This window comes from Antechinus flavipes, chromosome 6 (assembly GCF_016432865.1).
Source record: "Antechinus flavipes isolate AdamAnt ecotype Samford, QLD, Australia chromosome 6, AdamAnt_v2, whole genome shotgun sequence".
NCBI lineage: Eukaryota > Metazoa > Chordata > Mammalia > Dasyuromorphia > Dasyuridae > Antechinus > Antechinus flavipes.
In genome coordinates this window covers 190,333,490-190,356,933 of record NC_067403.1, presented here as the reverse complement: position 1 = coordinate 190,356,933, position 23,444 = coordinate 190,333,490, and the positions used below count along the sequence as shown (strand labels likewise).

At 36.3% G+C, this 23,444-nt stretch overlaps 1 protein-coding gene across 4 annotated transcripts in view; it reads left to right on the top strand.

Moving 5' to 3' along the window:
* The window catches only part of ABLIM2 (actin binding LIM protein family member 2), a 310,433-nt gene that overhangs the window by 144,736 nt on the left and 142,253 nt on the right, over nt 1–23,444 (top strand). For all 4 annotated transcript variants that reach the window (XM_051965982.1, XM_051965979.1, XM_051965980.1 and 1 more), the window contains exons 3-4: nt 1,138–1,321; nt 14,988–15,103. In XM_051965982.1, coding sequence (XP_051821942.1) covers nt 1,138–1,321; nt 14,988–15,103 — 300 coding nt within the window. The remainder of the gene's footprint in view (nt 1–1,137; nt 1,322–14,987; nt 15,104–23,444) is intronic.

The window sequence follows — 23,444 nt, the reverse complement described above, 5'->3', positions numbered from 1 at the left end:
CATATTCTTCATGACTTTTTTTTGCAATAATGTTACCTTATATTCATACAACCCAATTTGTTCTGCCATTCTCCAATTAATCCCTTCATTTCTTTTTTCTAAATCTACTGCAAAAAACTTGATAATTTTCAAAGTACTTTACCTCCAATTTCTTATTTCATCTTTATAATTATCTTGTGAGTAGTAAATAACAGCTTCCATTTTTTTTGCACTTTAAGATTTCAAAGTACTTTTCTCACAATGTGAGGGGAATACTGGAGGAGGAGTGTCACCACCATTTCACAGATGCACAATCTGATGCTTTAAGAGATTTAACTGGTTTGAAGTCACATAGCTGCTTAGGAACATAGGGAGAACTCAAAACCAGATTTTTAAATTTTATAAATCAATGTTCTTTTTACCATATCAAATGTGAGATCTCTGGCTTACATATGGATGGGTTCAAGTATGTTGAGACATGTCTAAAATATAATGAAACTAACAGCAGTCATTTATGTATTATTTCCCACTTTTCAAAGTGTTTGGTGGTGGTTGTTGTTAGCTTATGTCCAGCTCTTTGTTATCCCATTGGAATTTTCTTGGAAAAGATACTAGAATATTTTTGCCATTTCCTTTTCTAGTTCATTTTACAAATGAGGAAACTGAAGTAAACAGTGTTAAATGACTTTCTCAGGAAGATGTCTTCCTTACTTCGAGCCCTATAGTCTATCCACTATTCCATCTAGCTTCCCATGCTTAGCATATCAAAGTACTCAACAAATATTCCATGGAACTTCATAATGGCTGGGGACCCACAATAAGACAAATATTATTATCCCAAATAAGGAAACTGAAGCTAAGGAAGCTTATATAGCTTGCCTAATATAACATGACTGCTAAGAGATTTGAACCCGATCCTTTTCAAACCTAGCATTCTTTTTATGACAACATACATAAGTCCTTTCCTCCCACACCATCAACTGACCTTCCTAAGAATAGGAACTCACAACTTCCCCCAAAGAAAAGAAGTCACCTCATTTGAATGACCGGACTTATAAGGACAGGGTTTGTCTCTGTTTCCCTGATGCCTAAGTAATAATTCTCTCTTTCTCTCTCTCTCTCTCTCTCTCTTTTTTTTTTTTTTTTTTTTTTTGGTAGCTTGTGGCTGTGACTTGGCAGAAGGTGGTTTTTTTGTGAGACAGGGAGAATACATTTGTACCTTGGACTATCAAAGACTTTATGGTACTCGGTGCTTCAGCTGTGATCAGTTCATCGAGGGTGAAGTAGTTTCAGCATTGGGGAAAACCTATCACCCAGACTGTTTTGTGTGTGCTGTTTGTAGGTAAGTGATAAATGACAGCATGACTTTGTTCATTAATTCTATAAAAGAATGAAAATTCACTAGTTCTAATAGTTGAATAAAGTGAGGGCAAGGCTCCCATATAAAGTTTTCCTTCAAGACTGGAAGGACCAGCCATTTAATCCAGTGGTTCTGAAACTTTTGTTCTCAGTATCTTTATACTATTAACAATCATTCTAGCTGTGTGACCCTGGGCAAGTCACTTGCCTCAGGTTACCTCAGGGGGGGAAAATTATTGAGGATCTGTCCAAAGAATTTTAGTTTATGTAGGTTATATTTATAGATACTTAGAATATAGAAATGAAAATTAATTTTGAATTTGTAGAACCTTTGAAAGGGTTTTGAAGAATGTTGGAATTCTCTGAGCCACATTTTGAGAACCACTGATATTGTCCAAACCACTAACCTTCAGATGAGTAAACTGAGGCCTAGATTGATGCTTGGGGCCTCACTTCTCTAGATTTCATTGACAAAATGAGAGATTTGGACCAGAATATCTATTTCCATCAATAATTCATATGTCATAGATATCCCTCTGTAGTGAGGCAATCTGGGTGGTTGATAAAGAACTGGTATTAGAGTTAGGAAAATCTACATATAGAGGTAAGATTTGATTATCAGAAAGTATTTATGTTTCACCCATTGGCCACCATAGCCACTGTTGGTATTGGTGGGGAGCATTCAGTGTCCTTTTGGCACCTGGTGTCAAGGTCACTTTCAGGAAGGCCAGAAATGATTTGGCAACTGTTTCTGTGGTGGGTGGGTGCAAGGATCTTTGCCTCCTGTTAGACATTGTCCTCCCTCCCCATGTGCCAGCTCCCTTCACCACACCCCTTCTCCTGTTCTTTCCAGTGCCTTGAATGTCTTTCTTCCTTCCCTCTGCCTATTTCAGTCTTCTCCATATTTGCAGGTCTGGCTCACAGCCCACAGCTTCCAACTACTCCATCCCACACTGATTTTTCCTTTCTCCACATTGCATTTTCACACAGTTTGGCTCTAATTATTCTATTGTTTCATCCAGACATATTTCCCCCTCTTTCTGACTAATGTAACCCATCTGAGGGCAAGCCAGGATCTTGTGTTATGCTTCTTGATGCCCTCTACAATGTCTAGCATTGGACTAAATAGAAAAAAGGACTTTCTCAATAAGTCCTTGTTGACCATCTGTGATTGCCCTTATATGGTAAAGTACCCCAAAGAGTTTGATCTTTGCTAATTGTTGCATTGTAGTATAATGCTCTGAGGAGAAGTAGATTTGAAACTAGAAAAACCTGGCCTTGAATCCTGTCTCAGACATTTGGTAGTAGTGTGATTTAACTCTGGTTGAGTCATTAAACTTGTTGAGCCTCAGTTCCCTCATATGGAGGATGGAGAATGGAGAATGATAATAATAGGTACCTCTCCAGGATGTTTTTAGGATCAAGTGAAATAGCATATAAAATGATTTACAAATATTACATGAGTTATGATGGCGATGAAAATGTAATGTTATCAAAAGAGACTCTTTTTCTCTATCTGGAAGGCATTTCTCCTCAATAAAATATATCACAGCAGGTACTTGCAAAGTCAATCTAGAAAATTTGATTAACCTTCTAAGTAAGTCATAGCTCATTTTCATTAAATAGCAATAATATTGTTGAGCTGCTAATAAAAATCCTTTATATATGCATATATATACCTATTTCATACTCTTTGATGATTTTTTATCCATTATCTTCATGATTGTGAGATGGGCATAGAAATTATAACCATCCTCATTATACAGAAAAGTCAAACCTTTTAAGATAAGAAAGTATTGTTGTTTAGTTGTTTTTCACCCTTTATGACTCTATTATGGGGTTTCCTTGGCAAAGATACTGGAGTGATTTGCCATTTACTTCTCCAGCTAATTTTCCAGAGGAGGAAAATGAAACAAGTGACTTGCTTAGTGTCACACAGCTAGTGTCTGAGGTCATATTCAAACTCAGGTACTTCTGACTCCAGGCCTGGCACTCCATTCACGATAGTACCTAGCTGCTCTAACTTATATCTATGGTTCTTTGCCAGGTCCTTCAAGCACAATGAGCTAACAAAAAGAAGCCAGTGTGTCTGCAGAGGGAATTGGCTGTTTAGGGAACAAGATCAGTCATTAAGGTTGGGTTGGGGGTGAAGGTGGAGCAGTGACCTTATGAGGAAAGAGAGCAGTTTGAATCCAGATTTTAGCGAGTATAAACCAATGGCTGGTTTAAGGTAGTAATCTGGGTTTCTCTGTAGTGCTAAACTCCAAGGGGCTGAAGTCAAATGAGAAGCTGAGTATAGGAACAGAGATTTCAAGTTAGAGGGTAGTCCAAGATCTAGAAGCAATGTACCCCTCACCCCGCCCCAATCCTGCAAAAAAAAAAAAAAAAAACCATATGTCAGTGAGTCTACCATTTGTCTTACTCAGCTTACCATCCTCAATCCATTTCCTTTTATGGTTAGATCCATTTCTGCTCCCTCTAGACCCTCCCCACATACACACACACTTCTCACCAACAAATGGCATGGTTACATGCAAAGATCTTATCCCTTCTGATCCTGTTAAATGGATAGTCCTCTAGGTTCATACAAAATCCATATAAAAGTAAAAAAAAACATAGTTGCAAGTTCCTTGAGCTTTCCTCCACACAATAGTGAACGTTTTCTCTGGCTACTTCCAAACCTAGAGCTCTTTCACTCCACCTCCATCTCTTGCTTTCTCTGGTGTCTCAGCTAAAGTCTTACTTTCTGCAAGAAGTTTTTCCCTCTCCTTACTTATACTGCCTTCCTTTTAAGATTAACCACAGTTTGACCCCTTTTATATCTTATTTGTCTCTCTCATAAGATTGTGAGTTCCTTGGAGGTAAAGTCTGTCTATCTTTGTATCCCCAACAGTTAGCACAGTGCATGGTCCATGTTAGACACCTATAGAGGCTTTTCTTTACTGACAGACTCACTTTAAAGTTGTAATTTATTCCAGACACATTCAATCTCCACAATTATAATCTGACAATACTGAAAAACTCTGAGACTCACAATTCATGACTTGCTTTATTACTTTAGCTTTTGACATCCTTTTAAGTCACCAGAGGCAGTGCATTATAGGAAAAAAAAACAATGTTGTTGGAGTTAACGACCTTAAATTTAAGGCTCAGTTTTTCCAGCTTTAGAATGAGCTTAATATTACCTATTTCTCAGTTTTCCTATAGAAGAAGAAAGCATGGGACAGCTAAGTGACATAGTGAAGTCAGGAGAACCTGAGTTCAAAATCTCGTTTCAGACACTTAAGACTTTCTAGCTGTGTGACTCTGGGCAAGTCACTTACCCCAATTGCCTCAAAGGAAAAAAAGAAGAAGAAGAAGAAAGCATTAGGTACTGTACTCTAGAAATGTGGAGTATTGTTGCCTCAGAAAGAAAGCTTCTAGTAGGTACTTCATTCTTTTTGATACCTTGTCTACAGACATGGTTAATACAACAAAGAAAGACTTCAGAGAAAATATTCATCCCTCATTCACATTGATTTGTTTGGTCTAGAAAAGATTTTTTTTTCTCTACCTCTTAACAAATTGAGAACTATATTTGTAGATTCCCTGTTTGAGTAGATGTAAAAAAAATGACTTCCCTACAAATAAGATTTTAAAAGTTGTAATATCACCAAAACAGGAGTCAAATTTGTGTGTGACTTGACTGAATTCCCTGCTATTACCAACCCTGAGCTGACAAATCAAGATTCTTCTCCCCTTAAAATGCATACATATATATGTGTAAGTACAGAGGTACTTCAAAGACAGGGAACAATAAGCAAGACAGAAACCATAGCGTTTACTTTGTATTCTATTCAAATCCAGCCTAATCTAGAAACTGATCTGGCTTCTGCTCCAAATTAAGCTCTGAAATACAAATGTATATACAAGAAAAGTTAAATCTTGAGGCTGTTGAATGGAGGAAGCATTTAACTAAATGTGGAAAGAATAATAGGTCATATAAATAAATGACTATGCTGTTGCCTTCTATTGTTATATACTTTGATATTTATTCCCTTAAGGAATATACTTGATTTCTGAATAAATGGATTTTTAAAGAAAATAAATCCTAGTCAGAATTTTAAAATTTTTAAGGAAGAAAATATGGCACTACTTCCTAGAAGAATATAATATGAGAAGAAAACTCCTGCTCATCTTTTAAAACTCAATTCAAATGCTAGCTCTGGGATGAAACTTTGACTGATCTGAATTAGTAATATCCTTCCTCCACTCAGATAACCTAGTGTTTTTTTTTTTCTTTATGTAATCATTCTCTCTCTCTTTCTCTTTCTCTGTCTCTGATCTCCAATCTATCCCTGAACTTCTTTTCCATCTGCCTACAAATATGCTTAGGTCTCTCTCTTTAAATAATAATTCCTCTTGACCTTGCCATCTTCTTTAGCAATTATTTTACATCTCTCCACCCTGTTGAAAAATGTGTCTACATTTGATTCCTTCACTTCCTTATTAGTGATCATAGGATTATAAGATAATAGTGTAGACAAGCTTTATGCTATATTCTACACCCATGAAGGAGAGTTTGGGTGTGTTTTGTCAGGTGAGAATGGTACTTCCAGGTGCATTCAGAAACTACACCCCAATCTTTACCTTATTCTTTTACACCAAGTTAAAAAACAATTAAGGAATGTGTTATGAAATTGTCTCATAAATTAACACAGGTGTAGAACCTTACCAATTAATTCTAAACCTTAATCTTGGTATATAAAAACCAAAGAAATCTATTTTCTCATAAACTTTCTTTTCTCTCTCAATCTCAAACTATGGTCTGAAAGGCTTAGACATAGACATATGTGTGTGTGTGTGTGTGTGTGTGTGTGTGTATTTATATTTTGTATATATGTGTGTATTTATATTTTGTATATGTATATATGTGTATATGTCTATGCATATGCTTACATAATACTATAGATAATATATATCATATGTCATATGATATATATTAATCTACTATACTATATGTTACTATATATGAGTATTCCATTGCTGTATACTATATGTTACTAAACTATTTGTTACTATATGTGTATGGATAATTTGTTAACAATAACAACTAATGCAAAAACATAAATGAATGTTTTACAATATATTGGCTGTGAGAAGGGTTACAACTACACTCCCTTCTAACCATCAGCTACAACTGCTGATGCCTCCAAAACAGGGATTCATATTCCAACATCTCAGTTCCTTGGCTGGCAGTTTCAGTCTCTCTGGAATTCTCCTCAAGTTATCCTCTCCACAAAACAGGAGCTAAGCTCAGGTATTTCAAAATGTCTCTTTAGACTCTGTCAAAGAAAGAAATTATCTCTGTCCTGTTTCCTCACTTCACATAAGACTCTCTCAAAGACAATTTTAACTCTCAGAATTTACTCCCTAAGGTTCTATTCCCTCTCACTTAAATATACAGTAATGATAACAGAAAAGCATCCAATTACAATAGAATTTAGAGCTGAAAGGGATCTTCGTGATTATCTATTTGAATCTCCTTATTTTAAGAAAGGGACAAGGCAGGCCCAAGTGAGTAGCTAAAGTGTGAATAAATGTTCTATGACTCCAAATTCAGGATGCTTCTTAACCCTATAAAAAGGATTTTTTTTTTTACTTCTCCAGCACAAACTGAAATTACTCTCAGAATTCCCCAGTGAGTGCCCAATTATCAAATCCAATGTACTTTTTAAAAATTCTCATCCTCAGCCTTTCACAGTTTTTGTCACTATTGACAACTCACTCATATCAGATATTCTCTACTCCCTTAGCTCTCTGAAGCTATTCTCTGCTCTTTTCTAAATACAATACAGGCTCTTCTTTTGGATCATCATCTTTCTTATTCCCTCCTGTGAGTTTTTCCCAAAGTTCTTTCACTGGCCTTTCTTCTTCACTATCATCACTCTCTCCATTGACAATCTGGTTTACTTTCATAATTTAAATTATTATATTCACACACATAACTCTCAAATCTATAATTCCAGTTCTGATTCCTCTCCTGAACTCTAGACCTTCATCTTGATATATCTTCAAAATATTTGTGCTCAAACTCACTATGTCTAAAATTGAGCTCATTAACATTCTTTCATGAACCTGCTCTTCCTTCTGTTTATATTATCTTTATGATGCTACCATTCACCACATTGCTAATTTTCTTTCTCCTTCAAGGATTTTGCCCTCTCCATAACATCTCTCTCATCTGTAACTTCCCTTCCCATCATCATTTTCCCAAGAATCAGTTCTTCAGGCAATTCTAGAAAAGCCTTTCTATTGCACAGATTTGATAATGTCTGCCATTCCTTTGCTCCCAAATCTCTAGTAGATCTCTTTGACTTATTGAACAGAGTTTAAATTCTTCTTCATCACCTTCAAAGCCCTTCAGAAGATATATTCTACATGTTTCTACCTTTGTTTCATGTTAATTCCTCACACATTCTCTATGCAAAACTAAATAGCTCTGCACCCCCAAAACATCCTATGTGCTATCATGCCTGTTCCTTGCTATTTTCCATGCGCCGATTGCCCTCTCTCTCACTTTCTCCCTTTTGAATTCAAATCTATTTTTTAAAACCCAACTCAAATGTCATCTCCACAAAGATTCCTTCTCTAATTATTGTCCATATTCCATTGCTAATGATCTTCCTTTTATTCCTCATATAGCAATTTGCTTTATAAATATGTTATAATTTCATATCATCATATAATGATGAATTATCGTTATCTATGAATGTTACTTCTCCTTCCCCAGACTATAAGTGTTATTAGGACCATCATTATGCCTTTATTATAAGTTATCCCATTGCCTTGCCCCACAAGTGATAGATCAGTCACCCATTAGTACTACATCAGCTCTTTGTCTAAAAATCTAGATAAATTGTGAGCCTTGAATAGGTTGGTTGTAGAGCTCAGAATGTGCTCTTGGATATTGGAACTACTCGCATTCTGAGAAATTGAGGAGACTGGAAGAAAGCATCCCCTACGTTGTTCCTCATTGGTATCTGTCTCAATCCCATGGTTTCCATCCCTTTGTGGGAAACTGTTCAAGAATAGTCCCTTCCTTCTGATAAAGGCCTCATTTCTAAAATATATAGAGAAGTGATTCAAATTTATAAGAATTCAAGTCATTTTCCAATTGATAAATGGTCAAAGGATATGGACAGACAATTTTCAGATGAAGAAATTGAAACCATTTCTAGTCATATGAAAAGGTGCTCCAAATCACTATTGATCAAATACAATTTAAGACAACTCTAAGATACCATTACATACCTCTCAGATGGGCTAAAATGACAGGAAAAGATAATTGGAGGGGATATGGGAGAACTGGAATACTAATACATTTTTGGTAGAGTTGTGAACTTATCCAACCATTCTGAGAGCTATTTGGAACTATGCCCAAAGGGCTATCAAACTGTGCATACCTTTTGACTCAGCAGTATTTCTACTGGATCTATGTTCCAAAGAGATCATAAAGGAGGAAAAGGGATCCACATGTGCTAAGGTATTTGTGGTAGCCGTTTTTGTAGTAACAAGAAATTGGAAACTGAGTGGATGCCCATCAGTTGGAGAATGACTGGATAAGTTACGGTATGTGACTGTTATGGAATACTATTGTTCTGTAAGAAACAATCAGCGGGATAATTATAGAGAGGTATGGAAAGACTTACATGAATTGATGCTAAGTGAAATGAGCAGAACCATAAGATCATTATACACAGCAACAACAAGATTATACAATGATCAATTCTGATGGACATGGCTCTTTTCAACAAGAGATGACTGAGGCCCATTTCAATGATCTTGTGATGATGAGAGCCATCTACATTCAGAGAGAGATATGTGGGAACTTAGGATGGATCACAACATAGCATTTTCCCTCTTTTTGTTGTTGTTCGCTTGCATTTTGTTTCCTTTCTCATTTTTTTCTTTTTAATCTGATTTTTCTTGTGCAACAAGATAATTGTATAAATATGTATACATATCTTGAATTTAACATACATTTTTAATATCTTGAACATGTATTGGATTACTGACCATCTAGAAGTGAAAGGAAGATGGGGAGAAATTTGGAACACATGGTTTGCAAGGGTTAATGTTGACAAATTATTCATGCATATATTTTGAAAATAAAAAGCTTTAAAAAAAAAAAAAAAGAACAACCCCTTCCATTTTTGCCCTGAAATTACATTTTCCTTGAGAGCAAGGAGCACATTTTATTCAAAGTATAACTTCTCCATTGCCTAGTCTCCTGTAGACTTTTAATATTTGTTCAATTGAATTGAATTGAATTGATGAACCACAGTAAAAAGAGACAGAGGAGACAACAAAAGACAAAAAAGAAATGGACAGAAAGTTCTAGTTCTGCCAGTAACCTGCTGTATGATTTCAGGCAGGGCCTTTCATGTTTTTGGGTCCTATAATCCTCCTTTGGAAAATGATGGGGAAAATCTTCTAAGATGTGTTTCACCTCTCGCATTGTATATTCTAAGTATCTTCTAGCACTCTCATTTTCAACTCTGCATTCTAAAGTCTCCTAAGTCTTACATGTAATGTATCACTGGAGTCACCTTATAGAAATGTGTTTGTGTGTGTGTGTGTGCACGCACTAGGAACATCCATGAGTATAATTATTTTATTTCTTCCTTATTCTTGCCCCCCTCATATTCTGTCCCCAGTTTATTAACAAGGTTATCAACACCAAAGAATGTGCTTTTGCATTACTTATAGTAATTCCATTTTCTATATCACCTTAAAGTGTTATACATCCTTTTTCTCACAACTCTCTAGGATAAGCAATAGTATTGTGGTACCTGTAGATTAATTCTAGCTATTTTATAGGTGGGGAACCCAAGGTTCTGAGAGATTAAAAACTGCTCCATCACCACTCAGCCATTGAATTTCTGTGACAGAATTTAAACTTAAGTTTCTTAACTTCTGAGTCTAATATCCTACCCACAATGCCACTCTGAAACAATTCTATAAGGACACCTCCAAAGCAGGGATCTAAATTTCAAAGAGTAGGAGAGAATAATGGAAATTGTGCTATATGAGCTGACATCTGCACAATATCTGTATGCTTCATCATTCTGTGTATGTAAGGGAATGTGGAGACTATCAGGCTGTCAGGGCTGCAGTCATCCATCAGAGAGCCAACTAGGAAGTCAGAGCTGATCCCCATAAAAACCTTTTGGCCATAATTATGCAAAAATGCTCCCTTCTGTAAACCTGAGGATAGGTAATAAATAGTAGCCACAATAATGTATTCTTGACATTTATATAGTGCTTTACAGAAATGATTTCATCCAATTCTTGCCAACAACCCTATGAGGCAAGTAATATGATTATTCTTATTCTCATTTTGATGAAGAAACTGAGACAAGGATGAAGTTCTTGGCCAAGGTCACACAGTTTATTATTGAAAGTATCAGGAGCAGAGTCCAGGTTGTCTGACTCTGGATATAAATGTAAAGTATTATGATAGCATAATATGATATTATGGGGCAGCTAGGTGGTGAAGTGAAGAGGTGCCAGGCCTGATGTCAGGAAGAACTCATTTTACTGAGGCCAAATCTAGTCACTCTCAGTCACTTATTGTTATGTGACCCTGGGCAAGTCACTTAACCCCAACTGCCTCAGTTTCCTCATCTGTCAAATGAGCTGGACAAGTAAAAGGCAAACTGCTCCAGGATCTTTGGTAAGAAAACCCTAAATAGAATTATGAAGAATTGGACATGATTGAAATAACAACAACAACCAAAAAAAATAGGGTAATAGAAAGTGGAGTTCCATAATCTCATCACTATCCACATTCTTGCATCTTTCCCATCTTGATCTCTTAGTGAACCACTGTCCTATTGAGTTCTTTACCCCTCCCCATTCTATAAGTAATCTTGCCTTGCCAAACCTCGCTCTTAGATTACTTTCACCAGCTACTGACATTAATCCTATTCATGTACTGCTCCATGAGAATGGGAAAAAAAATCACAAAACCATAATAGATTGGATCCACTACAACCTACTAAGGATTTCTTTCCACTCATCTTCTGGGTTAAGACTCTTGTCTTATATTTGCCGGAAAAAAACCAAGGCCATTGATTGAGAGTTCCCTCTTCTCTCTTTCCCATCTCATATCACTGAGCTGCTTTCTGGGTGAGTTCCTCCTTACCTAAGAAAACTCATCTACATATAGAAGAGATTCCATTCCATTCCATTTCCCTTATCTTCAATCTCTCCCTGTTTACTATTTCCCTACCACCCACAAACATGACTATTTCCCCATTGTCAAAAATTCTCCCCTAATCTGTACATTGTATCCTTCAACCCCTATCTCACCTCCTTTTGATTTTACTGAACAATCCCCACTGCCTACAACAAACTGCAGTGGTTTCTTGTTATTTACAGGATCAAACTGAAAATTTGTTGCTTCTCATCGAAAGCCCTTCACAACCTGGTTCTTCTCTACCTTTATAGTCTTCTTATATCTTTCTCCTCCTAGTGACAGAGATCCTGTGACTCTAGATTTTGCTTCTACAAGATACTCTATTTCTCTGCTACTGGAATTTGTTTTCAATGTCATTTCCAGAATGCTCTCCTTCCTCATCTCCACCTCCTAACTTCCCTGGCTTCCTTCAACTGCTAGCAAAAATATCACCTTTTACAAGAATCCTTTCCCCAATAACCTTTTAATGCCAGTGCCTTTCTTCAATTGATAATCTCCAATTTATATATATATATATGGTACATAAATGATTTTATGATGTCTCCCTAATAAGACTGACTTCTTGAAAACAGGGACCAATTTTTGCTTTTTTCTGTGTCAACATTTAGCACAGTGCCAAGCAGATAGTAGATTCTTAATAAATGCTTATTGATTGATTAAGTCAATATGAAACATTTCCTGATGAGGTCTATTATAAAATGAAGTTAGAAAATTATCTCATTGTTTTGCAGATGTGATGATATGTAGTAATAACATTGATTTTAAAAATTTCCTGAGAAACTAATGTGTAGCACTGCCAACAGAAGATAAAAATGTGGCTCAAAGTGATAGAGGAAGGATGAAATAGATGTCCTCTCAGGATCTATTCAGGTATAGTGTAGAACTTGCCCAGTGTAGATTCAAGGACCTTTAGAAGGCCTCCAGCCTCAAGGCCTGAAATACTTTTTTTTTCCCCCAGGGGATACAGTTTTTCATTCTATCTTTAAAGTTTAAGATATGTTATATGAAGGTATATAATAACTTAAATTCACACTAAGATTTAAATGAATGAGATAAGAAGATAAGATACTTCCTCAGAAAGCAGGATTTGTTTGCTTTTTGCTTTTGTGTTGTTGGCTTTTTTTTATAATATAGAAGGAGACCTTGAAGACATATGAAAAGGATGAGGGTATTGGAAAAAGGATCCAGGAGCCCCAGGAGACCAAGAAAGAGGGAGGAAGGGAAGAAAGAAAAAAGGAAGGAAGGAAGGAAGGAAGTTAGAGGGAGAGAAGGGAGAAGGGAAAGAAGGAGGGAGGGAAGAGAGAAAGGAAGGAAGGAAAGGAGAAAGAAAGGAAGGAAGGAAGAAAGGAAGGAAAGGGAGGGAAGGAAGAAGGAAGGAAGGGAGAGGGAAGGAGGAAGGAAGAAAGGGAAGAAGGAAGGACAAAAAGCTAAGTGCTTTACAAATATAATCTCATTTGGTCCTCACAACAACTCTGAGATATAGATGCTATTATTATCCCCACTTTCAGTTGGGCATGCAGAAATTAAGTGATTTATTCAAGTCACACATTTAGTAAATATCTGAGGCCAGATTTGAACTTTGTTCTTTCTGATTCCAGGAGGCTTTCCCTGGTCTTCCCTTAAAATTAGCTATATTACCTATAATGAAAAATGCTACCCACTTCCAAAGGGAGAATTAATGAAATCTGGGTTCAGATTAAAACATCTTTCCACTTTCTTTATTTTCCTTATCTTTTCTTCTTTTTACTTTTGCAACTTGGCTAATGTGAAAATATGCTTTGTATGACTTCCTATGTCTACTGGGTATTGCATTCTTGCCTTCTCAAGCAGTGGGGGAGAGGTAGGAGGAAGGGGAAAATATTTTGCACTGAAAAGAAAATGAAAAAGAATGAAGAAAATTACCTTTATTGTGTTTATATCTATTCTGGTCTTGCTGTTACCACTGTTCAAAAGTGAGCTCTTTGAGGACAGGAACTATTTCAATTATGTCTTTAACCAGGTTATGGCACAGGGAGGGCACTTAATAAATAATAATTGATTGATTGCAGTAGTGGTGAATTGGATAGAGGCATGGGCTGGACATGGAGTGAGTCCAGTCCTGTCTCAGATACTAATTGTGTGGCCCTGGGCAAATCATTTAACTCCCCTCAGCTTCAATTTCCTACCTATAAAATGGGGGTGATAATAGATCATTGTGAAGATCAAATGAGATAATAAATGTGAAATATTTTTCAAACCTTAAATAAATGATGGCACAATTAATTATCATGGAAAAAACAGTTGGTATAGAGTCAGAACACCTGGAACTCAATTTCCAGGTTTCCATCTCATTCCCTGTGAGATTCCAAACAAAGCATTTACCTGCTCTGGGATCCAGCTTCCTGAACTATAAAATGAGATGATTGGACTCAATGATTTCTAGGTTTCCTTAGGCCCCAGATCCTTTGATCTTGTCATCTAATGACTACATTTGAAAGCCTAGGATTGAATCCATCTCTTGTCACTTCCTAGTAGTCTGATGCTGGGCAGAAAAGGCATTCTACCATTCTGAGCCTTTGCTAGCACCTGGACTTTACAGGAAAGTTGTAAAGAAGGTTCTTTGTCAACTCCCTAAAGCAGGGGTTTGTAGCCTGCTTTTGGGTAGCGCACTCTTTTTGGCAATTTGGTGAATCCTATGAATGTCTCAGAATAATGTTTTTATTTTTTATTTTTCATCTTTCAATTTATTTATTTTTAATACACATTATTTTATAAATCATGTTGAGAGAGGAAAATCAAACCAAAAGGGAAAAACCATGGCAAAGTTAAAAAAAATAAAATAAAAACAGAAAAAAGAAATGAACATAACATGTATTGATTTACATTCAGTCTCCTTAGTTCTTTTTCTGGATGCAGATGGCATTTTCTGTCCAAAGTCTATTGGGATTGCTTTGGATTACTGAACTGAGAAAAAAACCAAGGCTTTCATAATTGATCATTGCATTCTTGCTGTTATTTTGTACAATGTATTCCAAGTTCTACTTGTTTTACTCAGCATCAGTTTGTATTAATATTTTCAGGCTTTTCTAAAATCACATTGTTCATCAAAATAATAATTTTAAATACACAAAACAAAATGCAGAGCAATACAAAGGAAGTCAATTGTATTGAAGTAAAGTTATCAAAATTTTTTTTAAAAAAAAGAAGTTTATGGACTGCAGGTTAAGAATCCTGTGCTATAAGTTGTATAAATGAAAGCTATTATTTCTAAATGAGGCAGAGGATATGAAAAGTAGTCTGTAACATGTAAAGGAAGCATATGTAAGGGGTAAACCCCAGAAATTTCCATTTATGTGAGAAAGTTCTTTTCAGTTAGGCAGTGCCAAGTTAGTTACTAATGAAGGCTGATTTGATTTCCTTTCTACAGATTGCCTTTTCCTCCTGGCGACCGGGTGACCTTTAATGGGAAGGAATGTATCTGCCAAAAGTGTTCCCTGCCTCCAAGTACCAGTGGGAGCTCCTACCTACTCCAAGGACTCCGGAGTAAGTATGCACATAGGAGGAAGATCCTGCCAAGCTACTTACTCTGCAGGCTTACAAAGAAACTCCTGAATTATTGTGGTCCCTAACATTCCTTCCAAAACTTCCTCAAGGCTGAGCCTAGATTCTCAAAGGCAGGGCAGAGAGCGCCAGCTCTGTCCATCCTCCACTCAATTGTTAAATGTATTTCAAAGTATACACACATTTCACCCTCCAATTCACTAAATTTCTAAGACTCCCCTTAAAACTTAACTCTTTGATCCTTTCCCCTTATTTCTCTCCTTATACTCTAGGATTCAATGATAATGGTTACTGTGCCTTTCTTCCCACAAGACACTGCATCTCCCCATATAGGACTTTTTATTTGGTTTTCCCCATACCTGGAACTCCCTTCCCTCCTCATCCCTTACTCCAACTTTCTTCAAGTTTCAACTAAAGTCACATCTTCTGCCAGAAGCCTTTCCCTATTTTGCTTAATCTAAGTTAACCTTCCCTCTGAAATCATCTCCAATTTATACTACATATAATGTTTGTACATTATATAGTTACTTGCATTTTATCCAGCTCCTCTCCCAAAACTTGAGATCAAGAACTGTTGTATTTTGCCTTTCTTTGTATCCCTAAGGCTTAGCACAGTGCCTGGCACATAGTGGGTGCTTAATAATTGTTCAAGAGTCCAGCTTCAATTCCACTCCATGATGAATATAAGGATTTAGTGGAAGATTATAATATATTTACAAGGGAAAAAAGTCACACAGAGAGAGTACTTGACCACCTTCAAACTAAGATTTCTCCACTTCTCATGAGTCAGTAGAAACGAGACTGACTTTTCTAAAATAGACTTTTATTCATAATTTTTGTTTTTTAATATCACATAGGTTTCCCTCTGTACTATTCCAAGAAATCCTTCCTGTATAGCAAAGAAGTAGAAAAATCACTAAAACCAATCAAATTAAAATCCTGACCTTCACAAAGGAGAGTAAGATGTCTTCTCATATCCCTCCTTTAAAGCCAATTTTATTCTTTATAATTCTGTAATATTCAGTTTTACTTGTTTCATAGTTACTGTTCTTTGACTCTACATTCTTGTCATTAAGGACATTGTTTCCTCCCTTGGCCTTGCTTACTTCACTTTACATCAGATCCTATAAATCTTTTCATGCTTCTGTGTATTCTTCATAGTCTTTTCTTATATCAAAATAATATTTCTTTATATTCATGTACTACAACTTTTTAGCCATTTTTATGGTTGACATTTTTTCCATCTGCTTTATTTCCAATTCTTTCTGCGCTCTCTCTCTCTCTCCCTCTCTCTCTCTCTCTCTCTCTCTCTCTCTCTCTCTCTCTCTTTCTGTGTCTCTTTCTGTCTAAATACACACACATATAGTTTGTTTGTTTGTTTTGGTATGCAAGAGTTGTTTTCATCTATATCCTCCCCACAGGAGATAGGGTGTGTGTGTATGTGTGTGTGAGATCTGTCTAGCAATAGAATCCTTGGATTGATGAGTATGGATATTTTAATTACTCTATTTAATGCTTCCTTGGACAGTGCCTTGAAAGACAGCTGATTTCTGTGTACTCAGAGGAACACATGATTCCTGAATCTGGAACCCTAATTGATGGACATCCAGCATTCTAGTTGTTTTTTGCATTCTTTTAGCCATGTCTCTCTGAATAAAGCACAGGGCATTTCAGGATATTGGTCAAGGGAGTATTATATTTGCAAAATTCCAATTTGCTTTTCCAGCTTTTTTACCATTGATCATAGCCTTTGTCAACTTTACCAATTTTTTGGATGTATTAGAGATTGGCTTTTAGTCATATATTTATGAGTCTTTTTTTAGATTATTTGAGAAGTTTACAGAAACATACAAATCATTTGCCTGATCCATGCAGAGAGTATATGCCTGTGGAGGAAGGATACTGAATTTGGAATCAAAAGACTTGAATTAATTCTTGACCTTAACATCTATTGTCTATATAATCTCAATCAGGTCATTTATGCTCTCTGATTTTTGGTTCCTCATTTCTAAAATGAATACATTAGAATAGATAGCTTTTAGGTCTTTCTATAAAAAAGGATAAACAAAATTTATAATATCATAAACTTTATATATATTATAAACATCTATACTATAAACTTTATATATATATGTATATATATGCATATATATGCATATACATATATATATATATAAATATTATATATATGTTAAAATTTAAAACTGTCCTGTTTCTATGCCTTTAAAAATAGCCAGGCTTTATAACAATAACACAAAGATTATTCCAGACAATAAGATAGGCAGATCGCATAGTCAGAGAAGGGATTAACTGATGGATAAACCACATGTTCCACTAGTATTCTCATGATACTAAAATAAAATAAGAAAGACCCCCAGCACATTGAGTTGACCCCTGTGATGAATTTGTAAAAGAATATGAAAGGGAGTCACATAGAATGGACAGGAATGAATGGCCCAGTATCCAAAACAAAACTAATCTTTTCTATAAAACCTATTCTTTCTTCACATCTTTTCTATTTCTGTTGAGAGCTTCACCATCCTTTTAATCTCCCAGATTTGTCACCTCAGCCTTATCATCACCTCCTCCCTTTCCCTCACCCCATATATCAAACCAGTTTCCAAATCCTGCAGTTTTTTTATATCATCTTTCATATCTTTTCCTTTCTCACTGTTCTCATACCTAATGCCTTAGTTCAGATTCATTCCTGATTTAATTGCTTCTTACACAAGAGATTCTATTTCCCTTCTCCAAACCTTTGTATTGACTTTTCCACATCACTGGTATGCTATTCCTCTTGACTTTTACTTCATAAAATACTTCATTTTTCTCAAAACTACATAGCCTTCTATAGGTAACTTTCCTGCTCTCTCAATTATTAGTGCCCACTCTCCCTAAACTGCTTATATATTGATTTTGCCTGATTCTGTATAAACTTATATCCTTGGCTTTCTCTGGAGAATGTAAACTCCTTGAAAGCAGGGTTTAAATGTTTCTTTATTGATTGAATGTGCTCTTCCATTTGATAAACATAGACAAATTAATGTGTGAAATCCAGATTTAGGGTAAACAGGATGAAAAATTGGAGTGGATAGAGCCTTATACATCTCCCTGTTAAGTTCCTATCCTCACATAATAAGAAATAAACCAAGACTTATGAGCTGCTCACATTATTTCATTACCTACCACTGATTTCCCTGCATGAGAAGCTGAGTCATCTGAGGCAGACTGGATGATCTTTTGTGATGTGGAACAGTGTAGTGGTTGGGGAAGAAGCTGCCTTCGACAAGAGCCAGCCAGGAAGCTCTTTGTTGATTATTACACAGATCTGTAGAACTCAATTAATGCTCTCTCTGCTCAACATTTCTTTTCTCTCTGACCTTTCCCAGTCTCTTGAAAGCCTTCAGCAGTGTGAGTCAATTTTGGAGTGTGTAACATATGATTGTGTAAATGGCAAGACTTTATTGTTTCTTGTAACCTATTAGGTTTTTAAATATACATGTATATGTGTATATAAAATAGAAGAGTTGTAATCTTATGAACCTATAGCTCCTTTATTGCTACCATTTTCTTTTTTTTTTTTTATTATAGTTTTTCATTTACAAGTTATATGCATGGGTAATTTTATAGCATTGACAATTGCCAAACTTTTTGTTCCAACTTTTCCTCTTCTTGCCCTTACCCCCTCCCCCAGATGGCAGGTTGACCAATACATGTTAAATATGTTAAAGTAAAAATTAAATACAATACTAGTATACATGTCCAAACAGTTATTTTGCTGAATAAAAAGAATTGGACTTTGAAATAGTACAATTAGCCTGTGAAGGAAATCAAAAATGCAGGCAGACAAAAATAGAGTGATTGGGAATTCTATGTAGTGATTCATAATCATCTTCCAGAGTTCTTTCACTGGGTGCTATTACTACCATTTTCTTGGAAAAGAAGCCCTTTTTCCACTGCCACCAGCTACTTCATCTTGATAAGAGAAAGCAGTTGGAAGAGGAGGTCAGAAATTCAAACCTTCTGGCTGGCTAGTAAAGGACAAATAGATAACCCATCCCTAAGAATCATGTATTTCTCATTTTTTTTGAAAAGAACATTACATCCAAGTCTGAGGGACTTGGAGGATCTTAGATTTAGTTCTGGAAGGAACATTAGATGCCATCTTGTCCCATCCTCTCTATTTACAGATAAGAGTATTCCCATTGCTTCACTGAACACTCTACCTCTATTACACACCATCAGCACAATGGCCAGCTTCCACTTACTACCAAACTACTCTTAAATGAACAGCCTTTCTACTTTTGGACACCCATCCCTTAATAGTCCCACAGAAGTGTTTTGCCATCAGCTTCCTTCTCCACTCAGATCATTCAATTTTGTGTTGTTTTTGTTTTTTTGGTAATTGTATTTCAATATGATTGGTTTCTTTTGTAATTTTATATATTTTATGCATTTAAAAATATTCTGAGAAAGGATTCATAGCTTCACCAGACTAGAAGGGAGGGAAGAAGGAGAGAGGGAAGGAAAGAGAGAAGGAAGGAGAGAGGGAGGGAAAGAGGTAAGGAGGGAGGAAAGGAAGGAGGAAGAAAAGGAAGGAAGGAAGGAGGGAGAAGGGAGGGAGAAAGGAAAGGAGGGGAGAAGAGAGGAAAGGAGGGAGGGAGAGAGGGAAGGAATAGAAGGAAGGAAGGAAGGAAGGAAGGAAGGAAGGAAAGAAAAAAGGAAGGAAGGAAGGAAGGAAGGAAGGAAGGAAGGAAGGAAGGAAAGAAAAAAGGAAGGAAGGAAGGAAGGAAGGAAGGAAGGAAGGAAGGAAGGGAGGGAGGAAGGGAAGGAGAGAGAAGGGGAGGAAGGAAAGAAGGGAGGAAGGGTAGGAAGGAGGAAGGAGGAAAGGAAGAAGAAATGGAGAGCATTTTTAATGTGCTTTTAAGTCATCTCAAGCACCTTGCTAACTATTGAGCATATAAACAGAAAGGCAAGACAGTTTGTGCTTTCCAACATTCTACTAGGGGGAGACAACACATTTGGGAGGTTTTAGCTAAGTTATAAACTCTGGGATTGGATGTGGGCGCTAGGGACTATGGCATGTACTTTTTTGTATCCCCCAGGTGTTTAGCACAATGTGGGGGCACATAATCACATAATATGAACTGAGATATGCCTGGCTTCATTATTCATCCTGGTTCATTTTAGAATAATTACTAAAGTAACAATATTTGAAATATCCAAGTTTTGTCAAAATCAATGGCAGTCAAGTTGGTTCTTCTCTCTGAGTCAGTTCAGCCTCTGCCCAGGATCAGGTTTAGGATCTCCAGATGGAATCATTGTGGAGAAAGAAAAAAAGAAAATGGTATAGACTTGTTTTGCTTGACTCCAGAAGGCAAAAGTAGCAGCTGTGGGTGGTAGTTGCAGAGAGGCAGATTTTATCTTGACACAAGGATGAACTTCTTAGCAATTTCACTGACTAGGCTGCTGAGGTTAAGTAATAAATCCTTTGTCATTAGAAGTGTTCAAATTTGACCTGCTGTTGCCATGGATGGTTTGAAGGCCATTTATGCTTCTAAAATGATAGCACTATGAAATCACCAAAAGAGCTCTGAATTTGGTGCTTTAAGGCTTGGGTTCAAGTCCCAGTTTCTATTAACTTTTACTAGCTGTGTGACCATGGTGAAAATATTTAATGTCCCTAAGCCTCAGTTTCTCCATAAGGAAAATGGGCATTGGGTTGATTTGAGGAAAGTACTCTATTAATCAAAAAGTATTAAAGAAATGTAAATTTTATCATCATCATCATCATTCAGGTATGACTTGGGCTATATGATTGCTGATGTTTCTTCCTACTTCAAGATTCTGTGTTGATTTCTCAGAGGCCATATTCTACCCAAAGGAGATCTGTGCAACTCTTAAGGATCCTAAATTGAAAGGAACTGGGGAATATAATTAGAAGGGAATAGAATAATGTCTCCTATTGTAAGTGAAGAATGAAGCCAGATGAGGAAATAACCAGCAGTCGTGGGAGTTGTACATGAACACACAAGGAAAATCTGGCTTGGAGGGACGCACCAGTTCTGCATCTGTCCTTTTTGCTTCTGGTTTTCATCTTTGTTAATTCTTTCCTCAGGGAACACTGCCATCTCTTTGGAAGATGGACTTTCCCAATTGCAACAAATTCCTTTTCACAGAGAAAACTGAATGCTCAGGGAAAGGGAACCCCTCTCATTATTTATCAAACCCATCTGTATTAACTGGCTGTCTTCAGTGGCAAGAATAGCAGAGGTATATAGTAGCTTCTTGATAAATACTTAGATCAAAATCAGAAAATTCATATTAATGACCTTGGATTCTAATTGTGGGAAATCAAAAGACCTGGAGGGGACATGGACAACATTCTACAGCCACATCCTTCCAAGAGCAAACAGATATTTTGAGGAGAAATGACTCAAGCAAGACATGCAGCATTTTTTTTTTTTTTTTTTTTACTTTGAGACGTGTCATAATAATTGTAATGCTGAACTTGTACTCCGAAAAAATGGGCTCAAAACCCAGCTCTTTCTCTTAATTGCCATGTGACCTTGGGCAAACTACTCTTTCTCTACTTCAGTTTTTGGACAACTAGGGGCACAGTGGATGAACTATAAGGGCCTAGATTCAGGAAGACTGCCCTCCTGAGTACAAATGTGGCCTTAGACACTTACTACTTATGTGATCTTGAGCAAGTCACTTAACCCCATTTGCCTGAGTTTCTCATCTGTAAAATGAGCTGGAGAAGGAAATAGTAAACCATTTCAATATCTTTACAAAGAAACCTGAAAAAGGATCATGAAGAATCAGACACAAGTGAAAAATAACTGAAGAGCAACTTCATTTTCTAAATCTATAAAATGGGGGATTATAATTTGGGCACCCCTAAGGTATCTTTCCGCACTAAATCAATGCGTCTACTAAATTTAATTCAAGAAATATTTAATTTATTCTTACTAGTAATAGGATGTCAAATACAAAAACTGGCACAGTTGTTGACTTCAAAGTTTTTACATTTTATTCATGGAGTACATGCATTTTCCTATGAGGATGTTCAACATCGAGAGATCTTTCTCTTTTTCTTGAGTTTCAACTTTCTATTAACATTTTTGTTATGTTCTTCTGTATCCAAAGATTATTCCTGCTGCCAAAGAAAGAACAAAATATGAGTTGAGTAGTTTTGCCTGCTGTCATCCATTATCATCATTTCATGTACTTGAATCCTCCTATTTATCCTCAAAAATAACAACTAAATCTTTTGTTATCCTTTATGTTCTTGGCCATCCTCATCCCATTGTGAGCCTTTGGGGTCCTTACACTATGCTTATAGGAATTTGCCATAGTTTATATTGATCCTATTTTTGCTTCCATCTTCTTTCCATGCAAATTTTTTAAATTTAAGTTGGTTTATTTTCTTTCTGTGTATTCACATCAGTCTCTTTAGATAACTTACCCTTTTTCTTTTCCTTAGAACTACTTTCCACTAAATGGTCATTATTTCATGCTTGTAAACTTTATATTCCTCCTGGACTAACTTTTTCCAATATATAATCCAAAATTTTACCTTTCAACCTTGGAGAAAGGTACTCTCCCCAAATTGACAATGCATCTGAGACAACACCCTGGCTTCCCTTCTTCAATCACACATTCTCCTTAAGTTTCATATAATTTTTAATTCTGTAACTAGTTCCTCTTTGTTGATGAAATAAAATCCAGAAGATCAATTGCCCTCATTGCTCCCCCACTGTTTAAGAAGCAAAAGTGTCATTAAAACAAATGTTTTTGGAGGATAGTTATAGTGAGCACCCCAGAAGGTATCTGGTTGATTGAACCATGTCATGCCTCTGGAATAGGCTTTTGGTTTGTTTGCCAAACTCCCCATTTTTTTATACTTCAATGATACTAATAATTCAATCAAGTACTTACTAAGTGCCTGCCACACATCAAGTATGTGCTAGGTGCTTGTCTTGCAAGAACAAAGAATGAAACAATCTCTACTCATAAGAAGCTTTTATTCTAATGGGAAAGATAACAAATACATATGTACATACATACATATACATAAATTAAAATGAACAAATGAATCCACAAAGTATTTTAAAATCTTCATCCACAAAGTCTGTCCCTTTCTTTCCTTACTATTTCCTTCCAAAGGATGCCTATTCCTACCCTTTTTGGGGGGTGGGAAGGTGGAGGGCAAGGCAGAGTTAAGTGACTTTCCCAGGATCACACAGCTAGTAAATGTCAAGTATCTGAGGCTGGATTTGAACTGAGGTCCTTCTGACTTCAGGTCCAGTGCTCTGTC